Source organism: Myxine glutinosa, chromosome 5, assembly GCF_964187855.1.
Source record: "Myxine glutinosa chromosome 5, kmMyxGlut1.1, whole genome shotgun sequence".
In the NCBI taxonomy this organism is placed as follows: Eukaryota; Metazoa; Chordata; class Myxini; order Myxiniformes; family Myxinidae; genus Myxine; species Myxine glutinosa.
In genome coordinates this window covers 156,787,873-156,812,711 of record NC_136265.1, presented here as the reverse complement: position 1 = coordinate 156,812,711, position 24,839 = coordinate 156,787,873, and the positions used below count along the sequence as shown (strand labels likewise).

General features: G+C 43.2%; 1 protein-coding gene across 1 annotated transcript in view; it reads right to left on the bottom strand.

Annotated features, from left to right (window-relative positions):
• Positions 1 to 1,916: 1,916 nt before the first annotated feature.
• LOC137426897 (uncharacterized) overlaps positions 1,917 to 24,839 on the bottom strand; it is an 89,177-nt gene continuing 66,254 nt past the window's right edge. The window contains exons 13-19 of the mRNA XM_078777106.1: positions 24,547 to 24,704; positions 16,283 to 16,502; positions 14,370 to 14,557; positions 14,050 to 14,129; positions 13,299 to 13,744; positions 11,709 to 12,916; positions 1,917 to 5,184 (exon numbers count right to left, since the gene is read on the bottom strand). Coding sequence (XP_078633232.1) covers positions 4,611 to 5,184; positions 11,709 to 12,916; positions 13,299 to 13,744; positions 14,050 to 14,129; positions 14,370 to 14,557; positions 16,283 to 16,502; positions 24,547 to 24,704 — 2,874 coding nt within the window. The 3' untranslated portion in view covers positions 1,917 to 4,610. The remainder of the gene's footprint in view (positions 5,185 to 11,708; positions 12,917 to 13,298; positions 13,745 to 14,049; positions 14,130 to 14,369; positions 14,558 to 16,282; positions 16,503 to 24,546; positions 24,705 to 24,839) is intronic.

The following is a 24,839-nucleotide window of genomic DNA, read 5'->3' as shown; positions in this document are numbered from 1 at the left end:
GGAATTTTTATTTTAGAAATTTTTGCAACATAAATAAAAATGAGAATCTGAAATGTCTTGAGTCCAAGCAACTGTCTGTAGCACTCCGTGATAGAAATGTGAGGAGACAAAGATCTGAGGAAGTGTGTAGAACAATTTATCAAATGTTGAAAGTTCCCAAGAACACAGTGAGCTCCATCATTAGGAAATGGAAATAAGATGGAACTACCCAGACTCATCCTAGAACTGGCTGTCCGACTAAACTGAGCAACTAGGGAAGAAGGACCTTGGCCAAGAATCCAATGACCACTGACAACTATAGAGTTGGTTGGCTGGGATTGGAGGACCTTCCAGAAGGACAACGGTCTCTGCAGCCCTTCAGAAATCTAGGCTTTATATGAGAGCACCGGCAGAGTTAGGGTGGGGGAGGGCAATGGGGGCAATGCTCCCACCTTTATACTTTTCAGTAGTTTACAATTAAGAATAAAACATCCTGTATTTAACCCTGAGTAACAATAATGAACGTAAACTGTATTTGTGATTTCACGTACAATGGAACTATACTAACAAACGGTAATTTTTGAAGTCAGACCTAGCTACCCATTATTAATATTAAGCCATGCCTCCCCTGCCCCCCCCCCCCCCCCCCTGCATAGAGAAGTCAAACTATGCCTATGTGCGAGAGTGGCCAGACGAAAGCCACTCCTGAGAAAAAAGGCACATCACAGCACGCCTGGAGTTTGCAAAAAGGAACGTGAAAACCTCTGAGAGCATAAGGCAAAGGATTATATGGTCTGATGAGATGAAAAATGAACTCTTTTGGTTTGAATGTAAAGTGCTACATCTGGTGGAAGCTGAGTACAGCTCATCAGCCATCTAACACCATCCATAATGCGATGCATGGTGGTGGCTCCATTTTCCCCAGATAGTTTTCACTGTTAAATTTAAAAATGTTTAAACTTTCCCCTGAAGTACTGTATTCTGTCGTATATTATAACAACTTTTTCTTCTTCTTCTATAAAAGGGTGTTTTCGACTTGCTCACCAAATCTATTCATTCCAAAAAAAAATTACCCCCGCTAATTTCACCCCAAATCCACTTTTTTGAAATACCAACTTCTGTCCTGGAAGTCCTTGGTGTCCTTGTGTTTTATACTTCTCACACCCTCCCCCCCCCCCCCCCCTTAACCATGCCTCCTCCCCCCAAGCCCTCTCCTGCCCACACATCTCCCGATGTCCCTGCTCTCAAATGTTGTGTTTGTGTGCTTCCCCTTCTCTCCCCATCTTGTCTACCGCTCCCTCTTTTTATATATTTTGTTTGTCTGTTTGATTTGTTTGTGTGATAAATGTTAGCTCTTTCACGAGCTTCGATTCTGTATCCAAAAAAACCCAAAAAAAACCTGTAAACATATGCAAACCTCTTTTGAAATTGCAAGTCAATCATGAAAATTGACGATTTTATGCGACCTTGACATTTGACATTTTGATCTATAAAAAGCACAATCAGCTCCTACCTTTTGATTGGTGAACCAATTCAGTGACTCAATACACGAATTATTTTGTTAAAATTTCAACAACAACAAAATCTCAAAAAAAGAATCAATTTAATCCATTTTATATTGAGACTAACACAACAAAATGTGAAAAAGTCAAGGGGTGCGAATACTTTCTGAAGGCACTGTGTGTCGTTTTTGGCCCTATCTCTCAATTGTGAAGAATCACTTTTTAAAAATATAGACTCCAGATCTTCACAAAAATCTAATCAATTCGTCTTTGTCACACATCCAAGTTGTCCACCAAGTTTCATCAAAATCTGTCCATAACTTTTTGAGATATCTTGTTCACAGGCAAACCAGACAGGCAAACAAACAGGAGTGAAAACATAACCTCCGTCCACCTTCGGCGGCGCAGGTAACAAGACCAAAATTTAACGTGGAAGAATTTGCATGCAAAGTTTATTGCGTATTAAAATAAAATAATGTACAAGATTTCGATAACTTTGCACTTGTGGGGAAAAAGACTGCAAATTTATTACGAGATATGACTGCATGGAGAGCACATGTGGTGCTTTGAGAGATACCTTGCTAATGCATAAAGTTTGCTGTGCTCAGATTAAACACAAAACATTTACAATAAGTGAGATATAGGTGCCTTCCAGCAAGCAAACAGATTAGCATTTCACTGTTTGTAGATTAATTACAAGGAGTGATCAGTAAGTCAGCGGCCTGACATTAAAAGTCGAATTCACCCAAAATGAAGGCAATGAAGGGTATTTCTCTGCGTTGTTCAAATTACAATAAAAAGGACTGATTTTCTCTAAACAGTCAAATTTTCAAATTTCTGTAAACAGTCTTTAAACAAGTCTTTTTACATAAAAAAAAAAAAATTATAACCAGGTTCATGTTATCTTTCTGCTTCCATGCCAGGCCAATTACAGTACTCTCTTTATTATGTACGAGGGAGTATGTAAGGAGGTTAGACAAGTGTGCTGACAAAAGAGAAAGAAGTTTGCGTGAATTGTAGCACCGGCTGTGGTTTTCAATCATCATCATCATAATGTCTTGGCTGTGCCATTGATGTGGGAATTTTTAGAATTTTGCACAGAGTACCGACATACACCTGCCTACTATTTATGAAAAGTACTGTGCAGTATTTAATGTTTACAAGCAAATCCTTCTGAAGAATGCCCATTTTGAAGAACAGCATACTCGTTGATGCAGTGCCCAGTCTGTGAAGTAGCAGGATGGGAGCTTATATTTTTATATTTGTGGCAGCGATCAAATCCAGCTTACATCACTCAGAGGCCAGTGCACTACCTCTGCGATCCTTTGAGTCGAGATTGATTAAACGGCGGTGGAAAGGGAAGGGAAATGTATGATGCATACGAGGTTTACTGGTGTGGAAAAAGGGGGGAGATTGATATATTTGCTTATGTAATAAATATATGACCCCTTAATGATCATCCCTCATATTACTCACAAATAACCATGGGCATATGACATTTGATCAATGCTTTTGCATCTTTTCCAAAATTCACAAGACTTCTCACATCACTGACCTTATACCAGTACTTTTAAAATCCTGTAATCTGAGAAATAAAAGGCTTTTCTTACAATTCTACAGCATACACATGGTACAGACACTCGATTTGGAGGAGTAAAATAAATAATTAATAAATAATTATCAGAAAAAGTTCCATAAATTATTAAGTACGTACATTGAATTGAAACAAATAATGAAACAATCAAATTGCAGCATAATTAGAAAATACACAAAATAAATATGTCCATAAAATAATACATATGTACAGAAATTATGTGTATAATATGCAATGTAATTTTAAAAAATAGCAGCAAAAACTTGTGTCCTTAACACAACTTTCCGAATAAATAAAAAAATTGGATATTAATTTAATTCAATCACATGTGCCCATACAAAGGCATGCTAAACTCACCTAACGTTAACACATAAGAACAAAACCCTGAGATGCATCCCATTTCAACATAAAGGGGTCTCAAATTAATCCACAAACACATTTCTGGCTGACTAACCGTAGATTCCACTCCCGAATGTTCAGCTGTTCTTTGAAAGATTACATACAAGAATTGCACCTCTGAACTGGAATGGTGACACATCAGGATTTGTTGCAAGGGTGCTGAGTTGAGTATTGTGTGGTGCCTTGTTGTGGATGTTACCATTCCAGTTAAGAGGTATTTTTTGTATGTAACCTCTTGTGGGATAGATAGGCCAACAAGCACAGCCATATATTATTGTTGAGTAAGTTTGCAGGCTTCCAATTTTATATTGTAATGATCATAAGGTTTTAATAAATATTTAAAACATATTGCACAGATTTCCTCGCACACACTTGAATGATCTGGTCTCCGAGTATTCTCTCCCCCACACTCTGCCAAGCAAACCACAAGTGCACTGAATCCCTCATGGAAACGACATTAAAAAAAAAATGTTGCTGGAAGCATTTTTCATGAAACCGATTGATGCAATTTCCGACAATTTTGTATCCTTGTCCTGCAAAGTAGGATATACGTTTTCTAAAATGCCATTTATAAGATGTTTTTCATCATTAATTAAACATATTAGCTGTTGCATAACACGTGTCATTTTGAGACCCTCCCTGCCATATTACCCGTGTTGGGCTATTTATTAATCATGTCCAAACATATTAAAAGATGAAAATGGGAAGCATGGGTTCGGTTGATATACTGGCAATGCCTCAAATCTTGCCTTTTGTAGATATAGAATATGATACTAGTAGCCAAAACATACAGTATTACACAGTAAGCAATATGTAAAAGCACTACTGCAGCAATTAAAAGCAAAATTGTATTGCTATATGATAAATGTGTCAAAGCGTCACTTTCATGACCCTCAGGGTTTTCTTCAGACTCCATCGAAGGACTGCAGGGTACTGACCATGATTAGCATTAATTTCCTCTTGGTAGATTCCTTATTTAAATGAAAAATAAAACTTTCAAACACAGGCAGAAAAACTGTCTGAAGACTTCTGGCAAATTGAAATTGCCACATGCTCAACACAGTGTACAATGCAGTGGCATTTGTCGTTTTTGGGGCATACTTATTAAGAGCTAGAGTGGTATCAATTCCCCCCTCCTATCTGTAATGCCTTCCACAGTGGCCGCTTCGGACGCCGCTCCTTGGGGAGCCAAATGCCGAGAGTGTTGCAGCGCGATGCGGGTTGGTGGGTTCACGACCCCGTCGTGTGAGCTCTTGGCTCCAACCCTGACACAACCTGTGTGGCGATACGAGTCCAGATACAGAAATACCCGAAGATTGTCCCGCTGATTGAGTGACAAATGCAGAGGTCGTTGTGAGTGGTGCCACACTGAAACGTGGTTCCTGCCTCACGGACAGGCTTCGCTTTGGAGATAGGAAGTGTGCTACGTGAGCCAAAGACTGTCGACGATGAGGTGACACAAGTGCACTGAACGCGTAGCACCGAGTTAGTGCCATGGACGAGGAGGGAATGAATTGAGAGGGTCCACTTGGACTAGAGTGGCGAGCCTTGCTGTCCCTCTGCTGGCAAGGGGATGATGCTGTACGAGCCATACGCGACAACGAAATGCTCCTTGGAGATGTACGTCCTCTAAATATGGTAGGCGAACTTTTCTGGGACGTCTGTGTGCTCCGAGGAGATGACATTGGGCTGCTGTGAGTCGGTAGAACCCTGCAAAAGCACATCGTATCATGTTCTCAAATTATACAAGCACATACATATATAATTGTTGAGTAAGTTGACAGGCTTCCAAACTCCAATTGTAATTATCATAAGATTTTATTCAATATTTAAAACAAGTACAAATACATTCAAAGTACACCGCCCCATGCCAAATAAATAAATAACATATCCTCCAGAATGCGGCATTGCCGAGGCACCTTCGGCACACAGTGATACCGCCGTGCAGCACAAAGAGACGGTATTGGAAGAGAGAGGTGTACAATAATTGATTGATTAATTGTGTAATTAAAATCAATAAACAATAATCGTAAAATAATTTCTTACTTGGCTAATAGCATACCTAAACCACCAGTGTCTCATCTGAAGCTGTAACTTTTTGACATTTTATTAAATAAGTCATTAATCTAAAAAATAATTAATTTATTTATTAATCAATAAATAATAAATCGATTAATTGATTAATCAATAAATCAAAAATATCCTTTTCAGTCAAATCACTTGGTCATTGTCATGTCCAAATATCAGCTTCCTAACTCAAAAGTTGCCTGAGATATTGCTCAGATGAGAAAGAAAATAAATAAGTACTTAAATAGTCGATAATAACTAAGTAATTAATCAATTAATTGATTAAACAAAAAATACTGTTTTTGCCGAAGCACGTGCTCGCTATTGTGCCCAAACTTCAGCATCCTCGCTCAAAGGATGGCTGAGATATCGCCCGGATAAATAAACAAACAAGAAAGAAAGAAAGAAAACAAACAACCAGAGTGAAAACTGAGTACTCCCTTTCAGTGCGTGTCATCGCCGGGCCCCCTTCGGTGCCCGGCAATGACGTCATGCAGCGCCTGGAGATGGCATAAGAAAGGAGTGGTGTACAATATATTGCATAGATTGGATCTCCTAGTATTCACCCTCTCACACTCGGCTCAGCAAATCTCTTCCTTTTAAAAACATGAAGACAGTTGGTGATCATGCTTTTTCCAAAGTATGCCTTACAACGTTGGACATCCATTTAAAAAAAAAATTTTGTATACAGAATCGAGGCTCGTGTGAGAGCTAACATATTGATCATGAAAACATGCACATACACATAAAACATGCAATGAAGGTAGACGTGACGGGGAGAGAGAGGGAAACACACAAGCACAACAACAGAAGAGAACAGGGACGTCGGTAGATCTGTGGAAGGGGGAGGGCTGGGGGAGGATGGAGGGGCACATGGTATAAAGCAAATGAACACTTCTAGGAATCTCAAGAAAGAAGTTGGGGATTAAAAGAGGCGGATTTGGGTTGTTTTAATGGGGATAGAATGATTGATGTGGTAAAATGAAGTCAATGTAATTGCCATTGATGGCAGTTTAACCAAAAAATTTCCTCTTTTTGCAAAGCCTCATAAACTTTAACGTTGTCATAATGTACTGATTGTCCAGCAGCTTGTGCCAGTTCATAATGAAAAGCACTTTATCATTATCTCCACCACCTAAGATGGACGGACGTTGTGTTTTCACACATTTCTGTTTGTGTGTTAGCAGGACATCGCAAAAGGTTGTCGACGGATTCGGACGAAACTTGGTGCACAGTTTGGGTATGTGATTCGGCTAAATTGATTCGATTTTGTGCAAGATCCGGATCCAGTTCCGGATATGATGCAAAACTTTTAAACGATTCTTCACCATTGAGATATGGGGCCAAAAACGATACATCTCAAAAAGTTAAGGATATATTCAGACGAAACATGGCGGATACGTTTGGTAAGTGACAAGAACGAACAGATTCGATTTTGGTTCAGGTCCAGATCCACATCCGGCCTATCAGTGGGATACGAAACGTAAACTGTTCAGCATGGCGGGGGTATGTGCTCTACCGAGTGACGTTCTAGTTATTGATGTCTTTATTTTCTTAATGAGGAGATTCTGCAGGAGGGAAATGAGGGGGAAAAAAAGACTGTCAATAAAACATGCAAGCAGTGAAGAGTTTTAGAGAGGCAAGATTAGAGATTAACAGATGTCTTTAAATGATAGAAAGATTACGTGATGAAAGAGGTTTTCAAGATAAAAAGGAGGCCATAGATAAGGTGCAAAGCAACTTTTTGACATTACTTGGAGAGAATAGGACAAGGAGGTACAACTTGAAAATAAGGTATTATTAAAAGGGTGTGTGTGTGTGTGTGTGTGTGTGTGTGTTACTTGCCATCACCCCTTCCATTCATTCTCAGACTTCTCTTTCAATTATTGTGTGTGACTCTTCTCTGAGTCATTCTTCTCTCCCTCTCTTGCGCAAATAATCTTACTATAACTCACCAAATGTCTGTCCGTCTGTTCCCAGGTACCACAAAAACGGCTGAACTGATCGCAACGAAATTTTGAGTGGGTAAGCCTGGGACCCCCTGGAGTAAAATAGGCTAGATTGCTTTTTCAATTTTTTCCCAATTTTCCAATTTTTCCAATTTTCCAGTTTTTCCAAACACGATGGAATAATATTTGCCGATATCAACAACGATGCGGCTTTTATTGAAATTCGACAAATACTGTTTAGATTTTGATGACTTGCATGTGATATGATTTAACGGATGTTTATATGAATCGTTTAAAATAAAAAAAGCCTTCAATTTCTGATATTTTACCTTTTTCATTTGGGCCTCCCAATTGAAGCCCTGCCCAGTGCCCATTGTGCGGGTACCGTTACTAGTTATAATAATACTTGCTTCTTTACAGTTTTCCTTTAAATTAAAACCATCTTCTTCCACCCCAAACCCTCATCCCTCCCCACCTCATTCCCTTTCTAATTAATTTATAGAGGCGCCATTTCTATGCCCCTGCCAACGAAGTCGCCGGAGGCATTATGTTTTTTGGTTGTCCGTCCAACTGTCGAGTCATCCATACGTCCGTCAGTGAAGGTTTTCGTTACCCTGATAACTTGAGAGCGGTTGAAGAGATTAAAATCAAACTCAGATCAAGTCTGTAGTATAATATAAAGATTAACTGATTAGATTTTGGGGTCAAGAGGTCAAAGGTCAGAGTCTACAATAGGTTTTTGTTACCGTGATAACTTAAGAACGACTGAAGGGAACAAGTCAAACTTGGTACAAGTATATATAATGAGGTAAAGATAAACAGATTCGATTATGGGATCAAGAGGTTCACCTCAGTTCACGTTCACCTCAGCCCCGTCCCGGTGTGTACCCCGGTTTAGAATAGGTACACGGTATCCCTGCGTGTCGTAAGAGGTGACTAAAAGGGTTGCCGTCAGGAAGGGCATCCGGCCAGAAAAACATTGCCTCAAAAAGAGAACCATGACAATTACAACTACATATGGGCAGGGCACAGCCCGAAGTACCCCGTGGAGGACCACACTCCCTCTCGTCAAAACTCAAGGACAGGTTCTGGTGTGCAATAGAGAAGCTGATGGAAAATGTGAAAGATGAGGAAGTTGTTGTGGTCGGAGGAGAGCAAAATGGACATGTGGGAAGGAGTATAGACGGGTTTGAGGGAGTTCATGGGGGTTACGGATATGGTGTTAGAAATGGAGAAGGTGAAAGGATTTTGGAGTTTGCTGATGGAGCTGATTTGTTGATTTGTAATACTCAGTTCCAGAAAGAGGATAATATGCTTGTTACATAGACGTCAGGTGGGTCGACAAGAACCGTTGACTACCTGATGGTGCGTAGGCGAGATAGGGGGCACCTCCGGGACACAAAGGTGATCCCGGGGGAGGAGGCTGTTTCACACCACCACTTGGTTGTCTGCGACATAAAGGTGAAAGGTGCGAGGAGAGCTCGGCGGGTGAAGTACGAACCGAGAATGAAGGTGTGGAGGTTGAAAGAGTTGACAGTAAGGGAGGCATTAAAAGAGAGGCTGAGTAGGGCAGAGGATGATGTGGTTGAGCTTGAAAGTGGTTGGATGTCAATGAAAGATAGTCTGTTGGGAGCCGTTGGTGAGGCATGTGGATGGACAAAAGGACCATTCGAAAGGTTCCGAGCGAAAGGCACTCGGAAACATGATGGTGGGATAATGAAGTTGGAAAGAGGATTGATGAGAAGAGGAAGAAGTTCAAGGAGTGGCAGAAGCGAAGGGTACGTGGGCAGAAAAAGCAGACCATGAAAGTTATAAGGCAGCCAAGAAGGCTGCAAAGAAAGAGGTAGCAAAGGCGCTGGAGGCTTGTAGGAAAATGTTCGGAGAACGCTTGGATCCGGAAGAGGGTCAGAGAGCGGTATTCAGAATTAGAAAGCAGATAGCGAAAGAGAGGTGTGATGTGATGGGGGTGAGTTGCTTGAAGGATGAAGTGGGACAAATCGTTGTGGACCCAGATGGAATTAAAGCAAGATGGAAGAGATATATGGAAATGCTGTTGAATGCAGAGAATGAATGGGATGGCAACATAGAGAGTAACCCAGTTTTAGGACTGGCAGAGAAGATAACTGAGAAGGAAGTTGAGGAAGCGATAAAAGCAATGAAGAGTAGAAAAGTGGGAGGGCCGACGGGAGTTGTGGGAGATATGTTGAAGGCAGCAGGAAGTTGGGGTGTGAAGAGAATGACAGAGATCTGTAATCTGGTGGTGAAAGAAAGCCGCATTCCAGTGGATTGGGAACTGAGTACCCTCGTCCCTCTATACAAGGGGAAAGGTGACCCTCTGGAGTGTGGCTCGTACCGAGCGATAAAGTTATTGGAGCATGGAATGAAGGTATTGGAAAGGGTGTTGGAGAGGAGGATAAGGAAGAAAGTGAAGATTGACGAAATGCAGTTTGAATTTATGCCAGGAAGAGGAACGACAGACACACTTTTTATTGTAAGGCAGTTGCAGGAGAAGTACATGGAGAAGCGGAAGAAGTTGTTTCTTGGGTTTGTCGATCTGGAGAAAGCATTCGATAGGGTTCCACGCAAAGTAGTGACATGGGCATTGAGGAAGTTAGGAGTGGAGGAATGGTTGATCAGTGGTGATGGCAATGTACAAAAGAGCACGCACAGCTGTAAGGACGAAGGGTGGGAACAGTGGTGAGTTTGAGGTGAAGGTGGGAGTGCATCAGGTGTCGGTACTAAGTCTACTACTATTTGTTGCTGTGATGGAGGTGCTGGCTCAGAACGTAAAGGAGGGTTTACCGTGGGAGTTGTTGTATGCAGATGATCTGGTGTTGATTGCGGAAAGTATGGATGGACTGAAGGAGAAGATGAACAAGTGGAAGGAATGTGTGGAGACAAAAGGTCTGAAGGTGAACATCGGAAAAACGAAGGTGATGGCAAGTGGAGAACATGTGGTGAGGTGGAAAGATCTGGGAAGTAGCCGTGTGCTGTGTGCAGGAAGGGTGTCGGAGTGAACTCCATTCAATGTGCAATGTGCGTTGAGTGGGTTCATCAAAAATGTAGTGGTCTGAGAGGGTCATTAACCAGTGTGGCAGCTACATTCAAATGCAAGGTGTGCACAGAGGGAGCTGCAGATGGCGGAAATGTTGAGTTGGATCTTGGAGATGGCGTGAAGCTGGAAGGTGTGAAAACATTTTGCTACCTGGGAGACGTGCTGAATAGAGAAGGTGGATCAGACTCGGCAACGGTTGCTGGAGTGAGATGTGCATGGAAGAAGTTTCGGGAACTGAGTGGCATGCTGATGAGGAGGGAGTGTCGTTGAAGCTGAAGGGAAAGGTGTATGCTGCATGTGTGAGAAGTGTTATGATTTATGGGAGCGAGACATGGGTAATGAACGTAGAGCAGCAACGAAGGCTGGAAAGGGTGGAAATGCGAATGGTTCGGTGGATGTGTGGAGTATCGTTGAGAGAGAGGAAGACAAATGATGAATTGCGAAAGATGATGGGAATAGAGCCTGTGATTGATGCTGTGAAGAGAAACAGGTTGAGATGGTTTGGTCATGTGTTGAGGATGGATGAAAGTGACTGGTTGAGAAGAGTGATGGAAATGAATGTAGAAGGAAGTAGAGGACGGGGAAGACCGAGAAAGACTTGGCTAAAGATGGTGGAAGAAGAAATGCGTTCAAGGGGGTTAACAAGGGGAGATGCAGAAAATAGGGCAAAATGGAGAAGATTGTCATGGGGACCGCAAGGCTAACCCCCGCGCTAGCCAGGAAAATGGCCTTAAAATGCATGTTGTTGTTGTTTGTTGTTGATCAAGAGGTCAAAGGTCAGATGTTCCATTAGGTAAAAATGTTACTGGGCTAACTTGTGAACCAGTGAAGGGATTTTGACCAAACTTGGTATTAGTACATATTAAGATGCAAAGACAAACTGATTCGATTTTGGTGTCAAAGGTCGAAGGTGAGAGGTCATGTCAAGTAGAAAGGTGATCATTGAGAACATCTGAAGGGAATAAAATCAAAATCGGTACAAGCATGTATTATGATGTAATAATGTGGGCGGGGGCATATAGGTTTACGTCGCGACGTCGAAGAGTACCGTTCTAGTTTAATGAAGCAATAATTCAGATTGGGAATATTCATTTTTTAGCTATACCAGTATTTTGGGAAATACAATGCAGCTCATCTCATGGTATGAGCATTAAAAACCATACCTGGCTTCTCCCCCAGGCATGTTGAATGTGTGAGAGGGGGAAAGTTGAAGTGTTTCAGGACTCGTTCCAGGCTGCGCTGCGACTGGCCGAGGAATCTTGCTCTTCCACGTAGGGGAACGTGGGGGGCTTTTGCTTTTGCTCCACTCACTCTGACCCTCTGAGTCACGAGCTCCATGGCTCGTTGGCTGTGACTCATCATCAACTCTGTCACCATCATCAATTGGCTGTGGGCCACTCGGAAGCAACACCGCACGATATGGACCTGGTCTTTTAACTGCAAGGAGACGAGATAGATCCACTGGGTGCAGCCTCCGTTGGAAAAGTTTGTCCTTGCTGGTTGGGGGTGTGGATAGTTGTGTAGTTGACACTGGTACAGGGATGTGGCTCCTCCTGATTCCTTGGGAAGAAGAAGATCCAGGTGATCTTGCGGCCATACCCGCTTCACCTTGCATCAGCGTTCCATGTCTGTCTTTTTGTGAGTCATCATCTTTTAGCTCTTCAACTGACATGGCTCGTTCTGTCTTAAGCAAGGTTTCTGGACTGAAAGCCTGGCCAGTGACTTGGCCGTTGATGCAACGGTGCAATCTTTCAGCAACGGGACTGTGTGCTCTGCTTGATCGTGATGCTGATGGCGATATATTTGCCTTTCTATCATCTTCGCATGCCAGTGGTGATCCCTGCTCCGATCTTGGACCCTGGCGCTCTCCAAGTTCACCCGACACAGAGCCAACCCATTGTCTGTCCATGTTTGGTGGTGTGGCTGCTGCAGACCCGACCTCATGGTCATGTGCTGTGGAGTCCAATGCTGCAAAAGATTTTGCTCGTACATCACCTGGCGAGAACATTACCAATGTCCGAGTACCTTCCTCATCCTCGACTTCTGCTTTAATGGTGGATGAGCGAAACTTTTCTGGGTCCTCTGCCTGCACAGCTGTGCGTAACAGGTCACGGGGCTTCATCACTTCCCGCCGGCTCTCCGATTCTGGATGTTTGTCCATAGCGGGGGGAGGAGTATGAGAGCTTTTTGGGCTTTTGGCATGCTGCAGGGCCATATCATTCAATCCAGGTTTTAAATGAAGTGATTGCGGTATTTTTGCAGAACTGTCAGGACTTCTAGCTTGTGGAGATTTTTGAGCTCTTTCAGTTGAGCTCTGGGACATGAACTCCAGGCTGCAGGACATACGTAGAGGACCCCTGCTTTCCATCTTCTGCAAAATGTGGGAAATTGTCATTTTTACATTCTCATTCATTTATGGTCTTGTAAATTAAAATATTTTGTTACATTATTCACTGACCAACTGACAGATAATAAATACTCCTGGCATACTGGTGATAACCATGGAAGATAATAAAGAATGACAATATCTATTTTTTCACGAAATCGGTCTTTATTTCTTGAGCTCACTCTGCCCAAGAGATATTCTGTTGCCTATGGGAAATCAAACTTATAGCATGTGATATTGTACAAGCAACTCCTGATTGCCTGAAGGTCTTATTGGGAATGTTTTTGGGAAAGTTCCATGGGATCTTTACCATCAATAAGAAAATAATGTGACATTATCAACATATTTTTTTTCATTCTGCCCTTACCTGCACTGATTGTCCCAGAGACCACCATGATGTTCTGTCTGTATTCCGTTCCATCCCTCGTCGAAAGAATGACCCCACCGTTGTCCAACTTCGATCAATCCCAGGACGGTTTTCAGTTAACCCACGTGGCTTCCAAATAGGAACGGAAGGTGCTGGCTCAGCAGGTGATGATAAAGCTGTATTAGTTATATTAGCAGCCCCGTTCACCTCGGCAGATCCGACACCATTCGCATGCTCCTCTTCTAATGCCTGAAGCACTTCTGGCTCATCGTCCTCACTCAAAGGACCTGCGGCTCTCCCACTTCCACTACGACGTTCCTCAGCTATGAAGTCCCTCAGGTCTCCATCTCGGTCTACTATGACCCAGTCTTCACTGGCAGCACCGCACACAGACACAAATCCACTGCTGGGATTTGGCAGCTCTGGAGAAGCACCTTCTCGCTTGCCTAGTGAATAGGATGCCCAAGAAAAATATGATGTGAGCGACTAGGCAATAGGTAATAATTAATGTCGGATGTATGATGGATGAGGAGTGCCACCTCAGAATGGCAATAGGAGGACAACACTTTAATCTAAAAGAAAAGTATTCGAAGCAATACAGGCTTAAGGATGGCATAATAAATCCTAGAAATACCTGAGAAATATCAATTTACTTTTGACATTAGTAATCGTCTTCCAGTGTTACATTTTACTCTGTATCCCAACCCTTCCATAATATTGACTGGGCCTAAGAGGGGCATGTGTTTAACACCTGGACTCAATGGCACACTGCCTGATGGACCCGTCCCTGCCTGTGGTCCAGCACCAGAGCTTTCCTCATGGACAGCAACTCTGGGGGGGGGGGAAGGTTTAAAAACAAACTTAATTTGATAAGATCCCAACAGCCGATACATGTGTTTTGGATATTGTTCAAAGGTAATACAGCTTTTTTTTGAAACCTGGCAGTTTTCTGCTAAACTTGCTGACCAGGAAATCTACTAATTGAACTCAACTAGGCCTCCACAAGTATTTTCAACCACCATTATCACCAAGAACGATTCGCATCTGGAGGATAAAAGCATACAAGCAAACCTCGCATCGCCACCAATGGAACGCCCTGACGGTCGATCATTTTTCTCAATCCCGTTAAGGCCAACCACCTTCCAGTTAAGGGGCCGTTCGGCGGCAGGCCAGTCTCGCCCGATGCTTTGTGGATGGGCTCGAACCTGTGTCCCTCCAGCAACGCCATGGCTGTGATCATCATCTGTCCCACACTGGTTCTATGAAGAGAATATGAAAGAGAAAGGGTCGGGTATTGGCCTTTTTTGAGATATCGGCCTCTCATCCATGCATAGCACATGTACCTCACTAGTAAGTATATCATTTATCACAGAGTAAACAAGGCATCAACATAATTTTTGTGCATGGCAAGTGTCCCACACCTCAAAAGAAAGAATCAATTCATAATTGACATAGGTTCGAGTATCGCTTTGTAGAATCTTTTATTAGTCCCCTACCAGTTTCACCAGAGGGGACTATAGTTTTGCACTCCATCTGTCCGTCCATCCCACCTGTGGCTTTCCAGACATTTTCCAAATATCCTTTAACACCTTCAACTGAAACTTGGTACATGGCTTTATTATGATAAGATACAGAACAAGTTCGAACTTCAGGGTGTTTCATCAATTTTTCACAGTCTTATGCCCTTTTTGGACATTGAAAATATCACATTGCTAGGGTCAATGCATTGCAAAGCAATTCTCGCTCTTCTTCTCTTTAGCTGCAGTTATTTTATTCTCTTTAGCTGCTTATTCTCTTTAGCTTTAGCATTCTAGCCATTTTGTGATACCCACACGGTACATGGGGATTAATTACCTGGGCGTTCCTGTAAGAAATCGATTGCTCAAGAATAATTCATAATAACAGCTCAAAGCAATCGAAAAAAAATGTTCCATATTTATGTTCAACATGTCAGAATTTTGGTATTTGCACTCTATTTGCATTTGCAGTGGACCCTTGCATAAAATAACTCCAGTTCCACAAACACACAAATTATCCGCTGCAAATGCAAATAGAGTGCAAATACCCAAATTTTGACATGTTGAACATAAATATGGAACATTTTTTTTCATCCCCTCTGTTTAAAAGTTGTGTTCGCAGAGAAGGTTTAAAGAGCAATGGAGAAACCTCTTGTTGTTAATGGATTTACTGCAGCGTAATTTGGGTATATTCATGATTGGTGAGAGTCCTTGCTTTAGACGAATCTCTTCCCTTCGTTGGCGTTCTCATTAAGCATTGTGCGTTGTGCGATGGCTGTAAAGGTAAAAATGGGTGGTGAGCAGGTGAGCTGGTGTTAATGAAGGGAAAAACCTGCACAGAGAAGAGATTAATGTGATACAGGTGTGTGCTATCCCTCTCCCACTCTCTATTCCGATGAACATCGTTGGCTGCAGGTAGAGTAAATGCAACGTGAGGTCTGATGCACATGGGCTCAGCAGACTGGCCAGGTCGTCGGTATGATGACGGCTTCCTTTAATGTCCAAAGTGGACACAGCTGCCTGCAGATGCTGCGCAGTGATGCCTAATTTTGTGCCACCAATGACTTTTGTGGGCACATTTATCCACGATGTAGAGCTGTCCATGCTGACCTACAGATGTGGTTTGATATCTGAGTGCCCTTCTCATAGCCTTAGCCTGAAGAGGCTCCCCCCACAAAGCAGTGGGGATCCGTTACCCAAGGCAAGGGGCCCATACAAGGTACTACCAGTCGGAGCCAGCTGAGCCCGGGACTCGCATAGGGCAGGTATGTCACTCCCTGAGAAAGCTGAAAAACAGCTACCCTACTACCCATAACCGTATATTCATACCAACAGCAAGTCAGACGTCAATGCATGTTCTGACAAAAGTCATCCATTTGGCTATGGCTTAATACATGAATGAAGCTGTGCTATCATCACCAATGAGCAATAAACCAGTAACACCATATGAAACAATCAAAAGGTTACCTTGCAAAGGTTGACGCGAAGGCGGTTGCGGTTGAAATCGGTTTCATCCCAAGCCTCGGCTTCAAGGCTCAGAGGCACCTGGGGTTGTGCAGGCACACCGGACTCAGCACGTCCTGTCGCAAGAGGGCCCAGGTTGTCCTGATCACTGAGATGTTCATCTTGTAGAACCTCATCAGTGTTCTCTCGAAGTACATCTCCAGGCTGGGGCGTTCCCACCATGCTATCCACAGAAAAAGAATTTCGTGAATATCACCAAGGATAGAAACTTAAATCCATTAATGTCATGATGCACTGGAAACAAATGCAAGCACCCCACAAAATACCCTATAGAACTCTAAAAGGTTTATTTAAAATTACATAACTATTCACCCTTCATGACAAAATTTGCAGTTAATCAGAGTACAATATCTCTTTGTACCAAAACCTGAAGAATCAAAAAATATAATGAAAAATTTGCAGCACTGTAGGAATGTCCTTTACGTGGTCCTTCCTACAGCTCATGGGAAATCTGTCAAATACATAACCGATACATCAGCAAACAAAGATACAGGACAACACAGGACATGACTGCAAACTAACTAGAACAGCACTCAGTAGAGCGCATACCTCCAACAGGCTGAACAGTTTGCGTTTTGTATACCACTGATAGGCCGGATCTGGATTCAGAGCTGAACCAAAATCGAATCGGCCTGCTCTTCTCATCTAACCAACTCATACTCATCCATCTATTCTTGTCATAATCCGACCTCAACGTTTTGAAATATCATGCTCCATATCATTTTTGGCCCTATCTCAATCACTTAAAAATTTCTAATATCCGGATCGGGATACAGATCTTCATCAAAATCGAATCAATTCTACCTCATCACACACCCAACCTGTGCACCAAGTTTTATATGAATCCATGCAGAAACATTTGAGATGTCCTACTCACAGCCAGGCAAACAAACAGACAGGGGTGAAAACATAACGTCCGTCTGTCCTACCTTCGGTGGTGGAGTTAATAACCTTGGAGAAAGTGACGTAACTTCCCTGGACTCTCTAGGTAGCAGCAAAACCTCCCCTACTCCCCACCCCATGGGAGTCCAACACACAGGGTTTGTCTATGCTCTATCTTCAAAATTCTTAGCATCAGGAGAAGAAGCAGCACGTGCCGTTTATTGAATGTTTTGTTGTTATGATTTGGCCGGGGTCAGAATGGAACCTCCAACCTACTACACAGAGCAGACACTGAAGTTTTCAACATTTCCTAAACTCTTGTTGTTGTTTTTTTTTAAAGGGTTTTAATGACTCAGTTCAACATTTGAGATGTATAATTTTTCTATCAGTAAATATGAATGTACAGCACTGTTCTCCTTGTTAATTGTCTGGATCAGAGTATGAAACCTTGAGTAAATAAGCTGGCATATGCTTCCCGCAGCAAATAACGAGTCTGTTGGGAGTATTGCTGAATAATGGAATTTCGAAAGAAGATGCATGCATTTAGAATCCTCATCCCAAGGAAACCGACTCATTACAAAGGACTGTTTCTGCAAAGCAAACTTCAAACCTCACTTGCACATTTGTAAAACGGATAGATAAAGATAAAGACCATTCTCCAGTTGTAAAACTCTTAAATGTAGAATACTAAACCTCAAAATTATACTAAATGTAGGGGAAGGTGGGGCAAGTTGAGCCAGTTTTTGTTCTTGGAATGTTAGGACTGAACTTACTGATGATCTTGCACAAATGAGTATCTTGCCTTCTAATTTAATCCTTGGGAAACATTTTTAGCTAGTTCTTACTTTCTATCCCCACACTGAAAGTCACTGTGACCTTTGAAAAAACCGAGGCCAAATGGCTCAACTTGCCCGCCTGAGGGGTAAGTTGATCCAACCTCTGGGGTAAGTTGTACCACATAGGGGTAAGTTGATCATTGCCCCAAATAAAGATAACTAAAGTAGAAAACCATTGTTTTGCCAGAAAAATATTTAATGTTGTAAAGTTCTACAACACTGAACGAAATGATTACCTTGTGTTCATGGTTATAGTAATCAGTTACGAACAAATTGAGTCACTCTCATAGAAAAACAAGATTGTCAACTGTGGTAAGAAAAGTCAACTCAATCCACCTGTCACAGTTTCAAGTCACAATTTTTTTTTTTTGTTGTTTTGTTTGTTTGTATACAAGATCGAGGCTCGTGAAAGAGCGAACATTAATCACACAGAAAGACAAACAGCCACATAAAACAAATAACATCGGGAGCGGTAGACAAGATGGGGAGAGAGGGGGAAGGACACAAACACAACATTTGAGAGCAGGGACCGAGAGACATGGAGACATCGAGAGAACTGTGGGAGGGAGAGGGCTTTGGGGGGGAGGCATGGGAAGGGTGGGGGTGGGAGAGGTATAAAACATATGGACACTGCCAGGACTTCCAGGAAAGAAGTTGGAATTTCAAACAAGGTGGATCTGTGGTGAATTAGTGGGGGTAGAAAAGATCAAGGTTTTGGATGGGGGAAGATAAGAGATGGTGGTGAACAGCTGTTTTAAAGACCTGGAGGGAGGAGTGTGATTGAAGTGAATGTGGGAGTTTGTTCTAGAGGCGGGAGAAAAGAGGAATGAAAGAGTGAAGGTGAGCAGAGAGCCGAGATTTCGGCAGTTTAACCATCAGAGGGTGGCTGGCAGATCTTGTGCGACCTGTAGGAATATTTGGGGGACAGAGCACAGAGAGAGCTGGGGGAGCAAGGCCGGAGAGGAGTCGGTAGAAGACAGAAAGACCACCTACCTGCCTGCGGTGAGTGAGTGAAAGGCCCTCAGAGATATCTTCATCGTGGGAGATTCCAATGATTCTGAAAGCTTTGGATTCAACAGCGTGAAGCCGAGCCAGGTGTGAGGCAGGAGCACCAGCCCATAGGGGAGAACAGTATTCCATTGAGCTGCAGATGAAAGCCTTGTATGTGGTGAGGAGCTCAGGTGTGCCTAGGAAGGACTTCGCACGACGGAGGATGCCCAGTCGGCGACTGGCTTTGGAGGCCAGCTTGGAGTTGCCCCAAATTAAACAAAAAGTATCCCAAATAGTTGATCATTGCCCCAAATAAAGATAACTGAAGTACAAAAATTGGTCTGCCTGAAAAATATTTAATGTACTTGTTCCAACACTGAACGAAATATTTACATGTGCCTTGTGTTCATGGTTATAATTCAATGTGGCAGCTGGATTGAGTTGAAAACAGCTGCCACAGTTTTAAGTCACAATAAAACAAAAGTGTCCCAAATACACCCAGAAAGGCCAACAGTCAGACTGTGGCAATTAAGGCACAATATCTTGCTCATCAATGCTAGCTTCATCATTTGGATCTGGAACTAAAACTAAAACATGTCAGAAATCAAGTCAATTAAGCTGCCAAACTGACAAGTCACAATTGAACACAAGCTGTCCAGAACAACGGGCAGAACTGCCAACGCACTTAGGCTGTGGCAGCTTATGCACGATGTCTTCCAGTTCAAATCCTGCTTCATCCTTTGGGTTTGGAACAAACACTGGGTTGTCAGATCCAACTTTTCCAGCAACCTTCTGCAGGAAGACACCTTCAAACTGAAATTCCTCTCCATTCAGTACATCAACCCGAGCAATGTAATGCACAAATCTTGATTTGCCAGCACATTTGCCCGAGCTTTGCTCGGAGTGCTTGAAATGGCAGCACGGCAAGGAATGCTCCCCGGGGAGTGGAGATGGTACACCCAGTGTGGTGCAGGCTCGCAATGTATCCAATGACCGGGGTAATAATATGGTATTCTGTAAGCGCTTTGAGCCTTTGGGGAAAAGCGCATTATAAATGCTAATTATTATTATCTCCACCAACATGAGTTGGCAAGTTGAGCCAGACCCTACGGGGAAAGTTGAGCCAGGCTCAACTTGCCCCGCAGGGTCTGGCTCAACTTACCCCAGTCTGAACTTTCTGAGATGTCTCCACATACACACATATTCTATGCATCCATCGTATCAAAGTCTATGACAAGAATGGAGACACATACCTGGACTAACAATTGTCATCTGATATCCATATTATATCTATGCTGCATATGGAAGAAACGTGAACTTACCTGTTTTACACCTTTTTACTTTTATGGCTGAAAATTGGATTTTTCCCTCTGCAACACTGGTTTCTGTTTCAATTTAGAAAACAATATGGCAGAATTTGGAGTTATGCAATGGGGCATCTATAGATGGTGCCACCACAAAGTCTGACTCATTCATAACTGGCTGGGAGGTGGTGGCTCAACTTACCCCTATGCTCAACTTGCCCCGCCTTCCCCTATAATACAGCACCTTTGTCAAGTAAATGAAAAAGTATGTGAAAAAATATAAAAGCATACATTAAAAAAACGCAATCAATATCGAGCATTTTAAAATTGTAATTTCTATAACTGTAAACTGTGAAATAAACATGACAATGATGTCCGTAAATGAAAAAAAGAAAAAGCATCCGTAAATGAAAATTTACATTAAATTTACATCCGTAAATGGTTTACATCCGTAAATCTCAGTTCCTTCCACCAAGCTCGGAACAAGTGTGTGTCTACCCTCAGGAGTGCCAGGAAGCACTATCTCTCCTCACTCAAGAATGAACTCTCAAACCTGTCTCCTTCCTCCAAATCCTGGTGGCGTCTGGTCAAATCCGTTTCTGGTGTTTGTTCCCCCTCCATCCCCTCCCTTACCTCAAATGGCCACACAGTTGACATCGCACGTGACAAAGCCGAATGCCTCAACTCTGTGTTTGCCTCAAAATCCTTAGTCCCAAACCCATCTCTCTCTTTTCCCACCTTTCCCAGTCGAACCCAACTGCTCCTGGACTCTGTGTCCTTCTCTCCTGACAAGGTGGAGGAGTTTTTGTCAAACCTCGACTCTGATTCTGCAACTGGACCAGACGGCATCAGCCCATGGGTCCTAAAATCCTGCTGTGCCGCTCTATCTCACCCTCTCTCTGTTCTTTTCACCCTATCTTTTGCTCAAGGTCATCTGCCAGCATCCTGGAAATCAGCAAACATTACCGCTTTACACAAAAAAGGTGCCAAAACAGATCCTTGCAACTACAGACCAATCAGCCTGCTCCCAATTATCAGCAAAGTCATGGAATCCATCATTGCTTCGGATATGAAATCTTTCCTCTTCTCCAATGGCTTGATCTCTGATCATCAATTTGGTTTCAGACCAGGTCACTCTACTCTGGACATGCTGCTTCTGCTGTCTCAACAATGGATGGAGGTCCTCAATGCCAAACAGGAAATCAGAGCTGTCTCCCTTGACATATCACGTGCCTTCGATACGGTCTGGCACCCAGCTCTGCTCACCAAACTCTCCTCCTATGGTATCCATGGAAATCTCCATGCATGGCTTGCGGACTTCCTCTCTGGTCGTAGTCAACGTGTGACCCTGAATGGATTTCTCTCATCTCCCCTTCCTGTTCAGGCTGGAGTTCCCCAAGGCAGTGTGCTGGGCCCTGTGCTTTTTCTGGTCTTTATCAATGATCTCTCCGACTCTCTGGAAAATCCTCTCTATCTCTTTGCTGATGACTCCACTCTCTGCCGCTCTATTCCTCATTCCTCTTCCCTCAGATCGGCAGTCTGCAGCCGTCTCACTCTCTGAAGACCTGGACAAAATCACAGACTGGTCAAACAAGTGGAACATGTCTTTCAATCCTGACAAATCTCACTCTCTTACTATGTCTCTCCGAAAAGATCGACTGGACAACCCTCCCATCTACTTTCTCAACAATCCTCTCCAAGAAGTTCTGTCGCTCAAGCTTTTGGGTCTCACTATCTGCCATGATCTTTCTTGGGAAAACCACATTTCCAAGCTGGCCTCCAAAGCCAGGTGCCGACTGGGCATCCTCCGTCGTGCGAAGTCCTTCCTCGGCACACCTGAGCTCCTCACCACATACAAGGCTTTCATCCGCAGCTCAATGAAATACTGTTCGCCCCTATGGGCTGGTGCTCCTGCCTCACACCTGGCTCGGCTTCACGCTGTTGAATCCAAAGCTTTCAAAATCATTGGAATCTCCCGCGATGAAGCTATCTCTGAGGGCCTTTCACTCACTCATAGTGGGGTGGCTTAGCCCAAATATTCAAAAGAATTGTGCATTTTGTGATACAAGCACCAAATTTGGCACACTAGTAGACTATCATATTATGAAAAGATCTGGATATTGGGCCATCTCAGATTCAGAGATTTGATTTTTGCAAGATTTGCAGATTTTGCAAGCTGAGATTGCAACGCCAGGGACGGCCGTCTCCTTCCTACGAGCTGCCCACGTCACCCGCACAAGAAGAGCTCATCAAATCACTGCAGCGGCACTGCACATCCTGCAACACCGTGCGTATGAACGCCACTGTATGACATATGCTGATGATGCAGAAGACCTGCCTGAGTTCGAAGACTGGTGTCACCAGAGAGGAGAAGACATTCCCAACTTTCAGTACTGGGCAACTGTGCTGGAACTAGAGATGTTGGTACTGGTCTACGTGCGTTCTCTGCGGCAGGCTTCATTCACGACGTACCTTGATGCCCTGACGGAACTGGTCCCATGGTTCCATGCCTTAGACCACACACACTATGCCAGGTGGGTCCCTGTTCACCTGAGGGACACGGTTGCACTCCCAATGAAGCACCCAGATGTAGCCAGAGAATTCAGGGCTGGCAACTTCACTGTACAGAAGACGAAGAAGGTGTTCTCTTCGATCCCAATCGAATCGAAATCTTGCAAACATCAAATCTCTGAATCTGAGATGGCCCAATATCCAGATCTTTTCATAATATGATAGTCTACTAGTGTACCAAATTTGGTGCTTGTATCACAAAATGCACAACAGGTTTGCTATGCTGCTACACTATCACCGCAGGCAGGTAGGTGGTCTTTCTGTCTTCTACTGACTCCTCTCCTGCCTTGCTCCCTCAGCTCTCTCTGTGCTCTGTCCCCCAAATATTCCTACAGGTCGCACAAGATCTGCCAGCAACCCTCTGATGGTTAAACTGCCGAAATCTCGGCTCTCTGCTCACCTTCACTCTTTCATTCCTCTTTTCTCCCGCCTCTGGAACAAACTCCCACACTCCCTTCAATCCCACTCCTCCCTCCAGGTCTTTAAAACAGCTGTTCACCACCATCTCTTATCTTCCCCCATCCAAAACCTTGATCTTTTCTACCCTCACTAATTCACCCCAGATCCACCTTGTTTGAAATTCCAACTTCTTTCCTGGAAGTCCTGGCAGTGTCCATATGTTTATACCTCTCCCACCCCCCCCCCCCCCCCCCAAGCCCTCTCCCTCCCACAGTTCTCTCGATGTCCTTGCTCTCAAATGTTGTGTTTGTGTCCTTCCCCCTCTCTCCCCATCTTGTCTACCGCTCCCGATGTTATTTGTTTTATGTGCCTGTTTGTCTTTCTGTGTGATTAATGTTCGCTCTTTCACGAGCCTCGATCTTGTATACAACAAAAAAAAAAAAAAAAAGAACGAAAGATGCGACCTTAAAAAAAATTCAATTGATATCTAGGATTTGAAAATTTTAATTTCCTTAACTGTAAACTGTGAAATAAACATAAAAATAGAAAAAAAGAAAAAGCGCCGTCAATAATAAATTTAGAAAGGGAAATAATAAATAAATAAATCATACCTAAATTGATATGTAGCAGCAGGTCGGTGATGCTTGGCTATAACCATAAGGCTTCTATTTATTATGTACCTACATACGAAGCATGGTCTCTTATTGCTTACAATGTGTAAGCTTACCCCAATAGTAAGTAAATAACGTTATGCTAACCTCGGTGTACAATGTAAGACAACGTTATGCTAACCTCTGTGGGAAGCAAAGTAAAACCGACCTTTTGGCTCATGGAGCAACAGAGATCAAAAACTGCTCTTGCTCTGACAAAAAGTGAACACCCAAAATGTCAGCTCTACTCTGTGTTCCATGGCGGTACCTTTGTCAACCTTTGGTAGATAAGAACTTATCGTTCAACCTGTCTGGCAACGCAGAATGATACTCACCTTGATAAACAAAGTCTGCCATTCCTCCATACATTAAGTAGGTCGCCTGAGCAGGCTGTTTTCCTCCAATCACAAATGAGCATGGGCAACTTGACATTAACTCTCCTGCTTGTGATTGGAGGAAAACACCCGCCAAACTGGTAAACCCAGCCCACTGGAAATGACATGGTTGGTATCGACATTGATACATACAAGCATTGATACACTCAATATTACGGTGTCATGCAGGTGCAGATTTACCCAAACATGGCGGCGGTCTGCTTGGTGAAGTGTTGAGGTGGAGTGGATGTTGTAGTGCTAGCAAGAGATTCCTCCACACCACCCTTTTCCCAGTCATATGGCTCGTTCTCGGTGAAGCCACGCTCCCGCATGCTGTGCTCAAACACGGACGTGAGCAGCTGATCTCCATGAAAGTAGGAAGAAGAAAGAGATGCAACAGCTCTGGCTTCAGCATGACAACGCACCAATTTGTGAGAATATATTTATTTTGTGCTTTAGGAGAAAGAATAACAAGTCTGTGCCTTAAGCAACAG